Raw genomic sequence first — 18871 nt, 5'->3', positions numbered from 1 at the left:
ACTCGTCCCCCTCGTAGGAGGTCGAATGATGTCGTGAAGTTGATTAAAATTATCATTGAATCGTTGAATCGTTGAATCGTTGAATCGTTGAATCGATGAATCGTTGAATTGTTGAATCGATGAATCTGTAATACAAAAAGGTACAAAAAAAGATTAATTGTATGTTCTATATCGAACCAATATATTTATGAATGAATGAAAACGATTAAAAAAAAATATATGATTTATACGACCAACGAGAGAAGTTACAATTGGAAGAAAGAAATATACTTACATGTAATTATATCCAGATGAAGCTTTACAATCGTCGGTAAAGATGAAGAGGATGAATTTTTAAAATCACACTTTCGACCATTACAATATTTATCGCAACGCAATCCTCTTCCACCGAATAGGCCGAAAGTGTGTTAATTATTCTAACAACGCGGCGAACATATGATTTTAACAAGAATATAACATAAATTCTTGCTTTTGATTTTACTAACGCGACCGAGAAATAAACGGCGAACAACACTGACTCTAATTCGCGATTTTACTTTATGTTATTTTTAAAGCAACGTATTCGGTTGCAAAATAATCAAACTGTTTCGCACAAGCACTGACTCTAAGATCGCATTGCGCGCGATCTACAATTGAAGACCTGTTGAATAAAAATTGTTAAAGCAAGCTGTGGCGTTTACTTCTACAATTTATATCGTATTAAACATCATATATTAAATATTAAATATTCAATATTAAAGATCATATATCATATTATTCAAATTACATGATTTAAAATCATAAATTTATATTATACCTTTTGTATGCTATAATAATAAAAAAAAAAATATACTATTCAAAAGATGTAACTGCAAAACTTGTAGACTATATTAAAATAAATGAATATGTAAAAGCAAACGATCAAGATCGCGTTGTATCTATCGCTTAAAAATAGATATAATCGCGATAGAGATATGTTCACAGAAGTATACTAATTGCATGGATACCTATAAAGCAGAATAGATATAGCATTAAAGTAAAACTAAACAAGGAGCAGTAAAATTTAAATTATAATATTTATAATATTAATTAAACGATTAAACGTATCTTGAAATTTTGTTCTACTTTAATTTAACTTTTATTATAGTTTAATTAAATTTTTATTATTCTCGGTGCTTCTTAATATTCTTCAAATTCAATGTAAAATATGTTTCAACAAATTTTTAATAAAGTAAAATTTAATCAAAATTATTTTCTAATACACCGAACGTCAGCCTTTGGCCCGGTAGTGCGTACGTTGTATAATATAAAATATACGAACGTTCGCAATACCGATTTCCGGATCCCACCACAAGGAGGTAGCTGCGTATGGAGATCCATATATAAATTTTTTAAAAAAAGTATAAAATATTATCTAATAAAAGTTTTGCATATAGTAGAACATAGAAACTTATAATAAAATTACAATAGAACACGTTAAATTATATAACACGATAGATAATTTGTTAAAATTATTATCTAACTTTTTATTTAATTTAAATTTTTTAATGATAAACTTATTTGTATATACTTGCATATGAACAGCAACAGACAGTACATGGTAACTGCTATCGAATGTGTAGAAGTCCATAGATTGGTTGAATATGATGAATAATAACCTAAAAATATTCAAAATATTATTAATATAGAACAAAATTAAATGTATTTATATATTCATGTATTATATATATATAATGAATATGTGATATTATATATATAAATGTATTATATATATAATGAATATATTTGATCTAAATATTTAATATGTAATTTCTTAGAATTAATATTTAACTTTTTACATTAATGAAATTTAATTAAAATGTCTTAAATATAAACTTATTCATATATACTTATATACAAAGAACAACAAAAGAAAATACATGTAAGTTATTATCGAATATATCCAAGTCGATAGATCAGTTGAAGACACAAAAATATATATACATGACCGTATTCAATATATATTTCATTAAAATATCTAGCTTTTCATATATTAGTCGACATTCAATTATAATTTCTTAACAATAAACTTATTTTCATATACTTGTGAAGAATAAAAGAAATTGCTTACATGATAGTTATCGAATGTGTCTAAGTCGACAGATTAGTTGAATTCCATGAATAATAACCGGACAAAATTGAAGAATTTATATATATATTTTATATATATACATATATATAAATATGTATATATGATAAGTGTATTTTATACATATAATGTGTAAATGTATCTATATATTAGAGATGAATGCTATATATATTGAAGATTAATATGATATAAAATAAGATTAATAAAACATAAATGCATAAATAATTAAATCTAGATTATAAAATTTTATATATAATATAAATGAGAAATTATACGTACATGAATTGAAATTAACCAAGTCGGAACAGGTCTAAACACGTCTTCACAGCTGCTTAGAAGAAAGAGAACTGCGAAGTACAAATAAAGGACAAACGTTCGTCACGCAAAGGCCGAGCTCTCGATCGTCTTTTGATTGTTTACATGTCTCTTCCCGATAATCCTAAATTCTCGGAATAGTACAATTGATACATATAAACACACATATATAAATACAACACCTCCAATAAAATGTTATTACACTGGAATGCTTTTTGTTTTGTTGCTTGCCGAAGACCAGAAATTCTTAGACAAGAGAGGGGGAACTCATTCTCTCTCTCTTTCTTTCTTACTCTATTAAGGACTTCACTACATGACAAAAAAAAACTTTTGTTCGCGTATAGAGAGGTTACGTTAATATTATTTCTAACATATCATGTAGTTATTTTTTAATTTATAGGTTTATTGAAAAGCTAAAAATATATCGATATTAAGGAAGTATAAAATTAATCATGTACATATATGTGCAGGACTTATCGATATGTAATATGTCGTAAGAGGCTATATGTATATATGTGTGTGTGTGTGTGTGTACTTACGTATATATGGTATGATGTGTGTGTACACGATGTATATATATATGTATGCAAGTCGTAGCAAGACGAAATTCAATCGAACGCGACTAATTGATGAAAGATTATTAACTAAAGTATCTTTAATAGATGAGAAAAGTAACAATATCACGAAAATATAAGGAAGAAATTCGAAATAAGAAAGATCTCCAAGGGGACGCTCAGACGCCGGTTTTATTTTCGCGGATATCTTTTAAACAAGGCGATGCCACAACTTGCAAACATTCACGCATAAAAATCGCGTTTTCCGCAATCGATTGATATATAAATTAAGGGTGTATGTTACAAAAATTTATTACTTACTTGTAAATTAACGAGACGACGAAGCTCCGCTGCGATCGGTATGACAGCACAACACAAAATGGCGGAATCATCGACAGCACGGAGCTAACTAGAATCTCGCGCATGCGCAGAACGCCATCTGTTCAATGGCCTCCTGCAAAATTTATAATTTTTCGATCTATTATACGAAAATATCAAAACATTAAAAATATGATATAGGAACGTAAAAACTGTCTAAATAGGTACTTTTTTATTCCAAACTATGAATTTCGTTATGAATTTTCGTGCTCAAAATCCTTATCCGATTTTAATGATCGAGGACTTTAGCTGAAAGATAAAGGTTCTTTTACACAAAATTTTCTTTTCAAATTTGCGATACAGGCTTTTATTACCGTGAAACTGACTTATTTCTAGACATAATTTATACAAAAAAAATCTAAAAATATAATCTTATGTAAAAACCCTTTATATTTCTTATTTGCTCTTGATAACTTTATATTTCTTATTTGCTTTTGATAACTTTATATTTTTTACCTGCTTTTGATGAGAATTCATGACGTAAATCGTTTTAAACACATAGGAAAAGAACTCCTTAAGAAACAATGAAAGAAAAACAAAACAGATTCCATCTATTCATTTCTTTCTATTCGTTTCTATCTATTTCTAACTCGCTTGCACAAAGAGTGAAATTTTGTTCTCCCTTTCTTCTTTCCAAAACACGAAACAACGTGAGATTCTTGAAGAAAAGTATTTTCGGCTTTCTTTGTCTTTTTTCTTTCTTTCTTAATTCCACTTCTTTAAAAGCTTCCTTTCTTCTAACTATCCTACCTCGTTTCCGATTCTTCGAGTTTCACTTCGCCTCTGAGAGTCATAAAATTTCTAGACGAGGCGAAAATGTACTACTCTCCGGCTTTAAAAAGATCTATGTACATATGTATTTACGAGCAAAACAATTACGGTTAATGATCGTTTAACGCTCTCTACTTTTTTATTTGTTTCATGCAGATGTAATCCCGAATCGTGCGTAACTACACGGGTACCACGCATACTAAACTAAGATACTATTTAAATGTTAATTGTATTAAATGTTGAAATGTATTTATGTATAAAAGTCGCGTCGTCAACTTTTAATGGAATATTCATTACAAAACGTTACATTTTCAAAATTCAACTCTAAGGTATTAGCATGTTTAATCGTACAATTACAAAATAAACCATAAACGGAGATAAAAACCCGACTAATTTTCTATTTTCCAAAAGTCATTCCGTAGCTTCGATGAAATAGAATTTTTAATTTCGTTCAGACTTGGCTAGATCGTTTTCCAGTGGAATATTATATGAGGAGAGAACCACGAGAGAGCAAACCGAAAACTACTTTTAATAGAGTTTTAATGAAATCACCTTAAGATCAGACCTTTCTCTGTACATTTCATCGTAAACATAAGTAATTAAAATTAAAAAAAAAAAGAAAAAGAAAAAGACGATAATTCATAGTGAAATAGAAGATAAATAGAGATGCGTAAAAGGAGATTAACAGTAAGGATAACGCAATCCAAACTACCAAGTCATAATCCGATACTCGAATCCAAGTCGATATACACCACTTTACTTGCATCGAAGGATTATCGGAGCATTGTAGGTACGAACCCTATCGTCTAATGAACGTCCATCGAGAGCAGAAACGCATAGACGTCTAATGAAAGCTATCGACAGTCTGTAATCGTCGTGTAATGGGCCCATCGACGGGTACGTTAACAACCCTTCGCAAATTGCGATCGTTAGCATAATGCAGCCGCCGACATTACCTACGGCGTTTGCCACAAAGCCCTACGCAGCAATGCTGTCATCGACTTTCGATTTTCCATCTCCCGGAGATAGACATATCAAGACTCTCATACTTGAGTATACATATACAACATTTATTACCTAGATATACGTGCACAGTTATCTATGCCTTGTGTCTTATCCCCCTACGGTAAATAAAAATTCTTTATAAACCATCTTCTTTTCATTCTTATATCCCTTACTAAACCTTTCTTACTAGTTCTTTCGACGCAAATAAAATAACAAGTAAGAAATTTGTGTAAAAAAAAGAAACAAATCGAAATGTCTCATATACGTTCAATTTTTCATTCCGAATTTGAACGATACGATGTAATCGAAGGAATACCTGGTATTAGTTAATGATCAATTCAAGAGAATCTTTCGTTCTCTCGAAATATCGAACCGTTACCAAGAAGGAGGACCAACGACCGAGAATTCCTATCAGATGGCGATAACCAGTAATGGTTATGAGAAGACATAAATTATCAGGTCTACGGAATGAGAGATAAGATTTATGATTGCTCCCGTACTACGTTATATCGGTTATTCGAGTGCTTTCCTTGAGAAAACCGAATATTGTTTTTTAAATATGTCTCTTGTCAATGAAAGAAATTGCTAATAGTATAATCTATGATAAATTGGACTAACAAAAAAATATTATCGCTATACCTTCTTCTTGTTTTTATTGTTACAGACGTAGAAGAACTACTTGGCAAACCAGTGCAAGCAGAACTCTCTGTCGAAACGGGTCTTGACGTAGCATTAGATGCTCTCATGGATCTAGCAAACGGTAATAAAATTATGAATATGATAATAATACATACGTTTTTCCACCGATAAAAAAGAATTATTCACTTTTCACATAAGATACAAAATTCTTCCTTATTTTCCCATGACTCGTAAGTATCCTCTTGAAAATTTCTGTAGGTACCTACAATCTTCAAAAATGTCATCTTTCCATTCGAGAATGAACTTATTCTCGAAGAATAATTGGTATTAGCCAGAGTATTCATAGTACACATACACATACTATACTAGTATATTCATTCAACAAAGTCGAAAGACACAGCGGCACCAAAATGTTTGCATATTCATAGTTCTACGATATACACATGTACATATGTACGCCCGAGGAAACACGTATATTAATTTATACGACGAATGCTTTCATATACGAAGAAACGACTATGTCATTCGCTTATTGCTTCACGCATCAAAGAAAACCTTTCCGAATCGGAATTATTCGTCGAATATTAATAATCCTATGCATATATATATGTATGTATGTATATGTATATTCTACCTAGGAAAATTCATCGGACCTTTTGCAAAATCTCTTATCCTCAGTGTTCCTCGAAGATCATAGCAAAATAGATACTACGATCTCGTTTGGTGTTAACGAGATGTAAATAATAGCCTCTAACTGTAAATCGATTATTATTAATCTCCAACTCTGAAACTATGCATACATCTATACTATCTATATGCGTTACACGGCTGTATCTTCAATTATAGCGTATCCCGAACACTGATACGAATGGTATCGATGCTAATTCCTAATGAATGATTTATGTCTATAACTCCGAACAGGAAACCCTTTAAACGTCGTTACGGTACTAGTTTGAAACCCAAGCATAGCTTTAATTCAAGCACTGACCATGTGCATACGAATGCAAGAAACTCTACGATACACGAAGTAGAGTTATTATTAGTTGGACACGATGCATCCTAATTTTCGTGTATAATTAAATCGTAATAATTATAAGTCATTAGTAATAATATATGTATGAGAAATTAGTATAATGTATGTATTCATTTCACTACTTTCCTGTATGAGTATTAAAATTAGAGAACCTTTCCTGTTTTCAGTAGTCTGTATTCGCGAAAACGAAATGAAAGTTCTCACTCCATAATAAATTTTCACGACGTAATTAATCGAACGAAATTAAATACGACGTACCGTTTACCATAAACGTTCTTGTAATTTAACTTTCATAACAAATTAATCGAAACACCGCGATGCAATTACATTTAAATTTCTTAAGGAAATCTTATTGCCGCAGTTCCATAGTTCTATGGCTTGCTTCTATGATTTATAAACATGTTAATTTTGCGACGATAATTTAATTAGCCAACATAAATACATCAATTCCGTAGTCTTCTCGAGCGTTTAACTAAAGTCGGATATTCGTATGTATGTACGTTTCGTGAACGCGTATCAAGATGAAAATGTAAACGACAGGCCGTGTAAGAGACACACGTTTTGCCACAACGCGGTTGGTTAAGGCGCTACGAGCGTGTGCAGCAAGTCTTGAAGAGAACTCCAGACCGTTAAGTGACCTCCTCGACCTAGAGTGTCACTTAGTCACAGTACCGAGTTACTAACTGTGTACTAACTAAATTATAACGTGCTACCAGAACTACGCTTTCCTTTAGACCGCTACGCTTAAAGTCTTGCGTACTCAAGCACGTGCCTACATGCGTATGTATGTACGTACGTATCTATATATGTACATATGCAATTTTTATTTTTCGAATTGTAAAATCCACAATCCTTCGATCTTACTAGTTCCTCCTCGTATTTACTTAAGTCATTAAAAAAATTGCAACGCGATACAGCAATTTGCGAGAATGCAAATTTTCACGAAATTTTATCTCAAGAATTTGAGATCAAGGAAAAGAGATGGTAATTAGACTCTCGGCGTCTTATCACTGTACTTTTTAATTATGATAATAATATTTTCATTAATGACACCGCCGTAGACTTTACAAATATTTCTTTGCATGGATACAACGATCGAGGTCGGTAATAACTACGGAAAATTTCTGTTTCTTTTAATTAAATCAATTTTCATAATAATTTGACTCTTCTCAACACACTTGATGATCGTATTAACGTATCTATTCTTGATACAACTCTAAGTATTATTATGATAAAAAATTCAAACAGAAAATAAGTAGTTTTTAAGAAAAATAGGCCAAATCGCGCGTTAAAGTAAAACGAATCGTTCGATTATTCACGAAATCAATGGTCTTCTAGCAGTTACGTAGTTCGATTAATCCGAATTCAACTTGCCTCTTTCTTTCTCTTCTTCTCTCGTTCTATCTAACATGTTGCCAAAGACATTATACTGCGCGATCGGAAAAGAGAAAGAACGAAGTAATGTTTGTATCAGTGATCTTGGTCCATCTAATAGAAATTGGATTCGATGTTTCAGCTAGTCAAGAACTCTCGAGCAGAGCGGAATCATTATTGAAGGAAGGAGAAAGAGCACGCGATCTCGGGACGCAATTGAATCGAGAGACCGACGTGATACGACGCGATTTAGAAAGTGCCGTTAGAACGTGCTCGGTTCAGGATCGTCCTCTCTGTTCCGTCATCGACCCTTCTGGCTTACGTCTCACGCTGCGCATTGAACAAGTAAATAAACTTTATCAAGAGCAACCACCTTCTCGTCTCACCTCTACCCTTCCTATTTTTACCCATATAACCGTAGAGGTAAAAATTTTAGTACTGGCTTTAATTCCCTTATTCTCGTCACATGTGAAAATTCGATAATGAAAAAAATTTTCGTATCGTTACAATAGGGAGAATTGATTTAATTAGTACAGATATCTAGCTGCATACATATTAATACTTCAAACTCGAATGGCTGCACAGTGAAAATGTGTAAAAGATTATTTTATTCATTCGTTAATTGAATAAAAGTATATTAAATTATATGTTTTCTCTAAACTTAACGAATATTCTGTTAATAAGTATTATTACAAAAATTCTCGTCCCTGTTAAGGGTTAATTTAATAAATTATAAAGTTATAATTGAATAAAGTATATTCTTTCCGAACGAAGTAAAAGCGAACTACGAGATATACATTCAACAAGTTTGTTAATTTCAAGAGAAAAGTTTTCCTACAAGAAATTAGTAATAAAAAACAAAAATAATGCTGTCTTGCGAATTTAACGAACTCGCTTATTTGACGATTACCTTTTACTCGTTATAATTACAGTCTTTTTCCCCTTTTTTTACTCTTTTTTTCTCCTTCTTTCTTTATTTTATTTTTATCAACGAAATGAGAAGAGAGAGTTGCGTTCGCGAGAAAATCGAATTGAGAATCAGAAAGGCTGAAAGGCAACGTCCGAAATGGATAAAGGCTTTATCCGCAGTTGGTAACGCGGACTAGGTAGAGACAATAGGATAAACGCTTAACTACGTGAGACAGGCGAGACTAGAACAGTCAGAACTTTTCAACACCTCCAGCAGTTCCTTTCTTGCTTTTTTTTACGAATATTATTGTTCCACTATGCATGAAAATAAACATGCTCATTACGATCCTCCTCATTTCTTTTTTTTCGTCGACCAAACACATTCACCTTACTTCACTCGAACTCAAAAGTCATATAAGAAAATGATAATGACCTGAAATCGAGTTCACGATGCTTATCGTCGAAATGAGAATCCCCTATCAGAAATATTCCATATAAAGGAGATGGTAGTAACATCGTACATTGCGATCAAAAATACTCTATACACGTCATACTGTAATTCTGATTTTCATTAAAAATTATTATCTTACTACTCTCCTGCAAATTTGTCCTATTTTATACCTGAAATGGAATGTAGAAGCTTATTGAGAGAAAAAGAGACAGAAAAGAAGGGATTTTTACGGTCTTATTCTTTAAGCTGGAAAAGAAGAAAAGAGGATTGTGCCTTTGTCAAAATGCCGTAAGTGTATCGACCATCCTAAAGTAGTGATTCGAAAATGGAGTCGAAAGGGGGTAATGCGTATTGGTTTCGATAGGAAAAAAATTAATGACAGGATTTTCTTTTGATCTTTCGTATTAAATATTGTAGAAAAAGTATGTAATTTTTGTATATAATCGTCAATTTTTTATTCACTCCCCATAAATCTTTTGAATTTTTCAGCTTTTAAGGGATGATCGTATTCTGCGTTTACGAGGTAGCAGCAAAGAGAATCTCACGGAGGTTGGACGTCAAGCACGTGGAGAGTACCTCTACGTGCCTCATTACATCGCCAGAAGTACCTTGGATGCGAGAAATCGTAGGTAGAATGATAAAGCCATTCGGTTGACAAGAATTCAACGTGAGTGAAGGGATTCATCAATTTCTCAGTACGATACTCGTTGAATTCATTGCATCGCGATATACCAATACAGAATACAATGGAACGCGTTTATCACATTGCCAAAGATAAAACGAGAAATTAACGCGACTAACTACCATGAAATCGAAATATTTTATATGAATCAACTGTTTGGAATAACAAAATAATTAAAAAGAATAATTAAATATGATAGAATACAATCATGTGTTATTTGTCAATCATGTAATAGATAGATTTTTGAGAATTTACAATATGTATTTACATTATGAACCTCAAAGCGTGTTACATTGTACTATGTATTCCTCTTACGTGTGCTCGAAATCGAAATTATTTTCTAAAATACTTTTTGGGATAAAAATAATAATACGATTACCACGAATCAATACAAGAATAAAACGCTTTAAGTGAACGGTAATCAAAAAAGATTATAAAAACGGATCACCGAGCAATTACACGAAATTTCACTGCAGAGCAATAAATCGAAAGGAAAGATACGATATTTCAATCGTTTATAGAATTTTACGAGTCGTTTCAGCTTTTCCATGCTCTTTCTTCTTAAGAACGTATTATCCTATTTTTATTATATAGTTATTGACGATAAAGGAATAATGCGGATAAAAATTTGACCACCAACTTTGGTATCTTTTTGAATTGTAATACCTATAATTGATTTTTTAACATTCCGATATTACGTACAACAATCGATTTAAATTATTAGAGAAACAAAGGCTTTATCGAATTTACATCAATCTCCTATTCCTAACAAAAACTAAATTTCCATTTGCAATTTCACTCCCTTTCTACTTATTTCAAAAAAGAACCGATTAGTTGACCTATTGCTTACAAACAACGACTATAGTATAAGAGAGAAGGAAAAAAACGGAAAAAGAAAAAAGAAAACAAATGACAAGACTACGTGAAAGTATCGTAAAGCACATTTGCTGCGATTAAACTGTAGCGAACATCGGTAAATCTCGACTTCCGCACCCTTATTCTTCGTTCTTTGGTGCAACACCTCACATATTTCACAGTCTTACTAAAAAGTAAGTAGGGAAAAATCTTGTCTAAAGAAAGAATCAACAACTTTCTCTCATCCTAAAAAGTAAATTTTGGTAAATTTTTCTAATGAGGATATTACTCTCGAGTCCGTACTTTTTCTCAGCTAATAAGTACACCATTTCGAGTTCTCGCTGGAATGTCGAATAATCTGAAAATAAAACTAAATCGTATCACCATTTTCCGCTTTGCCGTATTTTTTGTTGAAAAGAAAGAAAAGAAAGAACGAAAGAATTCGATCGGTTGGTCGAATACGTATAAATGAAGATACCATCGGTAAAAGATTCCTTCTTAAGACTCCTGCAAATCTTATCAAGCATTTTCCTGAAAAAAAAAGAAAATAATAAAAACCAAAATAAAAAAGAACGCTTTCGCTATTTCGTTTTCAAGAGGAAGAGTCAGCGTTTCTCGCCGCACAATAATGGGAATAAAACCATGAAGGAGAAGAAGAAGAGGAAAAAAAAAAAAAAGAAAAAGAAAAAGAAGAAGAAGGAAAAAGAAGAAGAAGAAGAAGAAGAAGAAAAAGAAGAAGACGTAATAAAAAAGAAAGAAAAAGGAGAGAAAGACAGAGATGAAGAGAAGGAGATATCCACCCTCAATAGACAAACGAAACGTGGTAAATGCCCGGAGCAAACAGCGTCTCGTTTCTCGCGAAGATCGTATACGGTTGAACTCCCCCATGGTGGCATCCGTTCAAACTTCGCCGATGGGGATCGGTGATTGATGCCGTGGGAGGACAATGTTGACGGTTGCTGGTGTCTCACTGTTTCGTGGACCTGTACATCGACTGACTCTTCTTTCGGTTCTTTTCGTGGTATCATCCAATCTGGATTCAACGACCTTTCCTTTCTCTCTTTCTTTCTCTCTCTCTCTCTCTCTCTTTCTTTTTCACTCTCGTTCTTTCTCTTCTACTTAAATCGGGAGTAATAGAGAGGTGACGGTGACACCCCACTATCTAATGCGAAATCCATATCGTGTCCTATTAACCCTAAAGATAAAGATGATGGGTAACAAAAACAAAAAAAAAGAAGAAGAAAAGGCTTTCGAGATATTCGAGGTCGGCCGTCCATTACGTTCTCGGTATAGGAAGTACACCAAGCTCGAGGATCTCGAGCTTTGCTCGAAGAGAACAATGACACCCGCGGAACGGCGTAATTCGTCGTTTATTATTCACCTTCTGTGCTTGATCGTCTTAATAAATCTACGAAGCTTCGAGAAAATTACCGACTAACGGCCTCTTCTCCTTATTGAGACTGTGAAATACGGTTGAAGTAAAGAACGCATGACCAGTCACGTTATTTTTATTGCTCTTCCTTTAACACAATGGCACCTAGCCTTTCTCGATCCCTACGTCCCTTTTCAAGCACGATGAATGCAACCCAGAAATAATGAGCTACGATCATAAAGTTTGTGAGTTTTTTAATTGAAGAAACGTAATCGCTAATACATTGAAAAATTCAATATTAGCATTGGTGGGAAATTAATGATATTTGTTTTTTTTTTTTATTATTATTAACGTGGAATTAAAGGAAATAAAAGAAAATTGATAAGTAACAGGAAGGAAAAATTCATCGTAATTTGAAAAAAAGGGAAAATTTCTATGATATTTTGTCGACAGAGATTCGTCGTGAGATCAGTAGTGCACGTGCCAGGATTTTCCAGAAGACACGGAACATGGAAGCGAGTAGCACGGAACTTTCGAAACAGCTCAAATCTGCAAGGAATATCGCGGATTATGCGATACCCTACGTCATCGCGTTCGAGCAGATTAGGTGGCTCGTTGGTCTCGGTACGTAACTGTACATATTCCGTTAAATTTCCCTACAAATTTTTATCCTTGAAACGGTATCACAACTCAGTCGCATAAAATACTACCTACTTTTCTCCTTGCGTTTCCCTCACAAAAGAGATTTACTATTTTCCTGGGAAAAGTATGTACCTACAAAAAGGTCCAAAGTTGAGCCGTTCGTGCAATAAAGAGAAAGAAAAGGTTCTACCTTTATTCTTTAAAAATCACATTTACATTTCACACTAACCACTTATCGTGGTTCATTTTTCTTTTACCATTACCAACGTCGTAGATATTTTTATGAAATTCCAAGTCCCTAAGAATCGTACGTCTAAGACGACAAATCGAAGCAACATTATGACGAATAAACCAATTTCAAAGTTTCTCCGTCGAATCGAACAAGCTAAATCCTTCATTCCTCAGAAATAAGTTTTGTCACCCTCGAAGCACCCTTCAGAATATACGCCACTACACACTGATTTATCCCACACTTAAGAACGCCCACGTGAACCTTGGCAACTGTTAAAGTTACCGACGTACTTCTGACTCGGGCAGGATTCAATTTCATTCTGTACCACGGTCCACTTTTCTATTTTCTCGGTCTTTCACTCGTTCAACTTCTCCATTTACTACTACCAAACTATCAAAAACGTCACAAGAAAAAAATAGTTACAATAACAGAGTTACAATAACAATAACAACGGTAAAACAAAATTTATTGCTTATTTGTCCAAGAGACAAAAAACGAAAGGATACCATTGTTTATCGTTAAACAAAAATTAATTTTCTTTATTTTCTTGAGCACGTCCTATTTTATGAGAAGCACACGTGGAATCGTCCTTTCTCAATGGAAATGAACGTGAATCTCACGTAAGAAAGAAATTATTCCTCCGGATGTAACGTCAAACAGTTCACGATAAAATATTGCGTAGGAGGTGAATGTCTCTTGTCGAACACAGCTATGAAAATAATAACCGTCCTTCGATTTTGTCGGACAGGTACTTTTCTCTGTATTTTACCCATCTGGCTATTATTACTCGGAGCTCTTCGTTGCCATTGTGGATCGTCCGAGGGTAAAGTGCGACCGACCCTCTTGTGGTAAGTACATATAGAAATAAAATTTTTCAGGAACATCAATTCGATGTTATTACTTTTGTTAAATTTTTAAGTGCAATAAAAAAAATCCTAAATAGAAAATTTTCCAAGAGACATATAGAAAAGTAATGTATTCACTAATAAAAAGATTCGATGAGCGATATTAACGAAAAGAATAAGTTTATAAGAAAAAAGTTTTATAACGATATAAGTGCCCCTTAACAATACTTATCTTAACTATTAGAGATTAGATCGCTAAGAGAACTTTCTATCGGATTTCAGTACTGTATTTACGAGCTGCTTCATTTCGATCGCTTTATGGGCGATATTCGTAGCAGGATTAGCCTTATCTGGTCACATTGAGATGTTACTCTGCCGACCACTTTACGATCCTGAATATCGTACGTTAGAGGCCGTTTTGGAAACTCGAACCTTTCTCGGAAGAAGATTGAGCGTGTCTTTGAAGGATATGTTCGAGTGAGTTACGTGATCTTAATGAAACGAAATACGATCTACTTTCTAAAGAGAAAAACTCTTGTGTAAAAAATAAATATTAAATATTCCGTCGTTCTATAGAAAGTGTGAAAAGAACGAAGCAGCATATCCTGCGTTTCGACTTGATCGTACGATGCAATTAGAGCAACTTACGGAACACTGGATGTGGACCGGTATGTCCAAAGCAAAGTCAAAATTAAAAGTCGACTTAAAGGGTCTCAAGATATTAACACCTACCTTGCAACAACGACTTCAGAATCTTCTGTACGCTTGTGGACCAAATCTTACGGAACATAGAATTATGGTATGCTAAATTTAATAACTTCTTAATCGTCGTTTCTCAAGAAAAAACAGTAAAAACGTCACGTAGGAAGTCGAACAATCGATTAAGCAAATCTACTGAAATGATATACGTTTACGTTGTAACAGATACAGGGACCGATTTTAAGCAAAGATCCAAACGCTTTATCCGATCAATTGGATAGCATAGCTCGTCAACTTAGCGATAGAAGCGTCGCCCGAGATTTACAAATTATCGGCTCTAATATGAGAGACCTTACGTCGCGAAGAGTGAAGCCACTGATGAAGCTACAAGATAATCTGGTTTATCAAATAGCCATATTAGAATTACAACTGCTACCACTTATGCGACAAGTCAACCAATCCATTTCACATTTAAAAACGATTCAATACTATATTGATAATCAGGGAGATAAAATCGCTCAATTAGTAAGTAAACAATCTTGCTTATTTCCTACTTTCTTAATCGAAACAATATTTTCTATTTGTTTTCAGAAAGGAAAGGCATTTATAAATCGATTAAATAATTATTTAGATCAATGGAGAACTCATGTAATATCGGAGATGGATAGTGGAGTTTCCAAATGTCGGCCATTATGGGAAATATTAAAAGGAATGAGGCTTCTTTTGTGTAATCACATTTTAGGACCTTTAGTACGTCACTATAATAGATATCGAAACTATGGAATATTTTGTCTTCTTCGTACGAAGGTACTTTACTGTTCTTTATTTTTTTTTCAGGATGGATTCTGGTTTGCTACGTTGATAAGTGCACTTATTATGATGGTCAGTACACCAATTGCTCATATTTTGTCTTTGGTATATCGAAGACCATCGTTTTCGAAGAAGGATACGTCTTTATTATCGATGAGATCGTTAGTTTCACTTCGTTATATACTGTCATCCAGAAGTTGCCTTTATGCACAGCCAACCCAACTGCTTTTTGTCGTGAAAACATCGATTGTTTTATCCCCTATTCCCCTTGCTTCATTCGACCTCTCTAACGTAGCATACATTCTACGTAGCTAGCGAGTATATATTACGGTAGCTTTTAATCGATCTCGAGCACCCAAAACCGCTGAACAAATTAAACAAAATCAAGTAGTTCGAGATTATCGAGTAAGCTTCGATAGCATCTATTATTGAATAATTTTAAGGTGTCCAACGAACGAAGGTGTTACTCTTCGATTTTTATGAAGCTTTAAAATTATTAATAACAATCGAAGACTAACATCTCATTTTGTTACTGTATATTGTTAAATTTGTTTGTAAAACATGCTAAACAAAAATCCGCTAATCAAAGATAAAACATTTTAAAGATTACGTATTTTTACACATTGCAACTTACTTTTTATCCAGAGAAAGTCCAGAAACCGTAGTGATGGACCGTGCGACATGGCAAAGTCCAGAGTAAGTATTTAATTACAATCGAAATCTTATTCGCAACATTAATCCTGATTAAATCTTTCAGGACGTCGCAAGAAGGATGGTGACGAGCGCAAAATGTTTAACGACAAGGATACGATGACTTCGATTTTAAAAATGCTGCTGACATTAGATAATATTTATTTATATATTCCTGAACCCGACAAATAAATAATAGTCGGGTCATAAAAATGCAACGTTGTTGTGATGTAAATGTGTAAAGCAATACCTATGAAGGATTGTTTCATTTTTTTAAACATTTGCTTCGACCATTTGCACGATCGAAAAAAAAATACTTAATACGATTTCTTCCAGACGAGCGTGATTAATGTTTCTCCTTTTCCCTTAATTCCATTCTAATCCGTTTTCCACTTTCCACCACGATCGAACTCACTTTTTCTACGGAATGTAATCAGGACCTTAAACCATCGATACGAAGGAAGCTGCGCCTGCCTGCCCTATCGAATTATTTGCAATGCAATGATACGTCCCAACGTGTTCTTTAGTCAGTCGTGGCAGTTGAAGCCAAGACGTTCTCGTCAAAGATTTCGAATCTTGATCACTTTGTACGGTGATGACGTGTTCTTCACCTTTAAACCCAAGTCATAAAAATAAGAAAGAAAATGAGAAAAATATCTACTTTCTAAATCAACTTTTTATCTTCTTTATCTCGTAAAGTACGCATACCTTTCGAACAAATAAAAATTATGATTATTGTTTACCTGTTAGTTTGAGAACCCTTTTTCCATCAGGAGAATGAAATTCCCAGAAAATATCAGGTACTGGAAAACCTTTAGTTTCGCAAGCAAGAAGAACACGCTGGCCGACACTCGAGACGACATGTTCCGAGTAGGAAACGATCCATGGTCGAGTTTGGCAAGGGCCAAGATGCTGTAATTTCAAAGACAAATGATTCTTGAGCTTCATCGCTTCCTCGTGAAGGGCGCACGGTGTTTCATAAGTCACTTCGTCGCTACCGCATGCTGGTGTCTGCTCCATGCAGATACAGATCGCTTCCGCTTCGTCCTAAATCAAAAGAAAAAATCGTATGTACTACAACGTTTGAAGAAAATCGATGAAAAATCAAAGACCGTACGATAAGAAACTAACAAAAGCTTTTCTCTCTCATTGTATCCAATCTGCTTAATTATTTGATTGCGCGAGATCTCTTATATTATATCGAATTATATCCGATCTGCTTGATTATTTGATTGCACGAGATACTACATTCGACGCCCACGAAACGCAACAAGACGAGATTACTTTCACTCGCGAGGATGGATCAGATAAGTTCGTTGAATTAACGTTAACGTAGGTAGACAACTCGCATTAATATCGCAGGTTTATTGTGCAATATCGTGATCGTTTTCCGCTTTTAAATTTCAAAAAAATTACAAAATTAACCGTATAATCGTATAATCACCGTACAAATAATCAAAGCAATTATAAGAAGCAGGCGATGCAAATGAAAGCTATACCTCTTCCTGAAGATCGGAACGTAATTGGCAAAAATAATTCCTCGCACAGAGGCCATCCTTACGGCTGTTAGCGTTAAGTTCCGGGATACTCGAATTCCAACAGGGCTCTCCGCCAAGACGAGCGCACACGCCAGCTTTGCAGCATCCACAAGGATCCGATACGGAGCCCAAGAGGCACTTTGACGGATTTTCCGGACATCTGTATATGCATACAAATTCACTATAGAACAAAAAATCCTTTTTCCGTAACTCTGCCACATTAGTTCGAATTAATTTTTTTTAAATATATCCTTACATTTTTCATCATCAAGAAAAAAAGGATCATGCAAAAGAACAAGATCTCAAGAAAAATATTTAAAATCAAAGATAAAGTCGAGATTCGGAAAATTCGCTCTCTTTGATCCCTTACTTTAATTCTAATAATAATCTAACTAACGCTAATACTGCTGCGGAGTAACAACATGTAAACAGTCTTACTCGATTTTAATAAAACATCAAATGTATCGTTTTCCAAGCATATACCTACATATACACATATATATTACATAGATACCTGTACTCTCCGCACTCTATGCAACCCGGTAATTTGATATCTTTTGATTCGTGCGACTTTGAATCCTTTACCAACGCTCCAAAAAGTAAAGGACTTAAGTCGAAAGTAACCGAAGCGCGAACTTCTTGATGCGAAGGTAACGTCGCAAGGAGTAGCAAGAAGCAAGAGAAGGAAGACGAAGATGACGATGGAAACGCTCCGTTACGCGTCATTTCGACGACTGATGCATGATCATGATAGCGCGTCATCTCGATAAGATGAAAGTAGAGGGAGGTGTGAAGTTCTTCTCGCGGTTGACGCAATTAAATGACAAAATAATTGTGTCAAACGGAACAGATATTTCTAATTCAGATATTTTTAATTCCTAACATTTTTACTTTTATACAATTTCAATTACGCATTAAAACGGAAATTAGGAATGGAAGATTCTTCTTATTTTAGTAGAAACTACAACAT

General features: G+C 33.8%; 2 protein-coding genes across 2 annotated transcripts in view; one reads left to right on the top strand and one right to left on the bottom strand.

Moving 5' to 3' along the window:
- Nucleotides 1-16698, top strand: part of LOC122629266 (prominin-1-A) — a 25802-nt gene extending 9104 nt beyond the window's left edge. Inside the window, exons 6-17 of the mRNA XM_043812487.1 lie at nucleotides 5795-5890; nucleotides 8319-8521; nucleotides 10026-10161; nucleotides 12899-13069; nucleotides 14068-14167; nucleotides 14447-14641; nucleotides 14741-14963; nucleotides 15089-15388; nucleotides 15455-15613; nucleotides 15701-15834; nucleotides 16319-16369; nucleotides 16431-16698. Coding sequence (XP_043668422.1) covers nucleotides 5795-5890; nucleotides 8319-8521; nucleotides 10026-10161; nucleotides 12899-13069; nucleotides 14068-14167; nucleotides 14447-14641; nucleotides 14741-14963; nucleotides 15089-15388; nucleotides 15455-15613; nucleotides 15701-15834; nucleotides 16319-16369; nucleotides 16431-16452 — 1790 coding nt within the window. The 3' untranslated portion in view covers nucleotides 16453-16698. The remainder of the gene's footprint in view (nucleotides 1-5794; nucleotides 5891-8318; nucleotides 8522-10025; nucleotides 10162-12898; nucleotides 13070-14067; nucleotides 14168-14446; nucleotides 14642-14740; nucleotides 14964-15088; nucleotides 15389-15454; nucleotides 15614-15700; nucleotides 15835-16318; nucleotides 16370-16430) is intronic.
- LOC122629273 (insulin-like growth factor-binding protein-related protein 1) lies at nucleotides 16509-18653 on the bottom strand. Its single transcript, XM_043812513.1, has 4 exons — nucleotides 18416-18653; nucleotides 17863-18061; nucleotides 17107-17410; nucleotides 16509-16974 (listed from the first exon to the last, which is right to left on the bottom strand). Exons 1-4 carry the CDS (start codon nucleotides 18625-18627, stop codon nucleotides 16805-16807), a joined length of 885 nt encoding a protein of 294 aa, XP_043668448.1. The 5' UTR covers nucleotides 18628-18653; the 3' UTR covers nucleotides 16509-16804.
- Between the last annotated feature and the right edge of the window lie 218 nt (nucleotides 18654-18871).

Source organism: Vespula pensylvanica, chromosome 5 (genome assembly GCF_014466175.1).
Source record: "Vespula pensylvanica isolate Volc-1 chromosome 5, ASM1446617v1, whole genome shotgun sequence".
NCBI classification, from domain to species: Eukaryota; Metazoa; Arthropoda; class Insecta; order Hymenoptera; family Vespidae; genus Vespula; species Vespula pensylvanica.
This window is presented reverse-complemented; position numbering and strand designations above follow the sequence as displayed.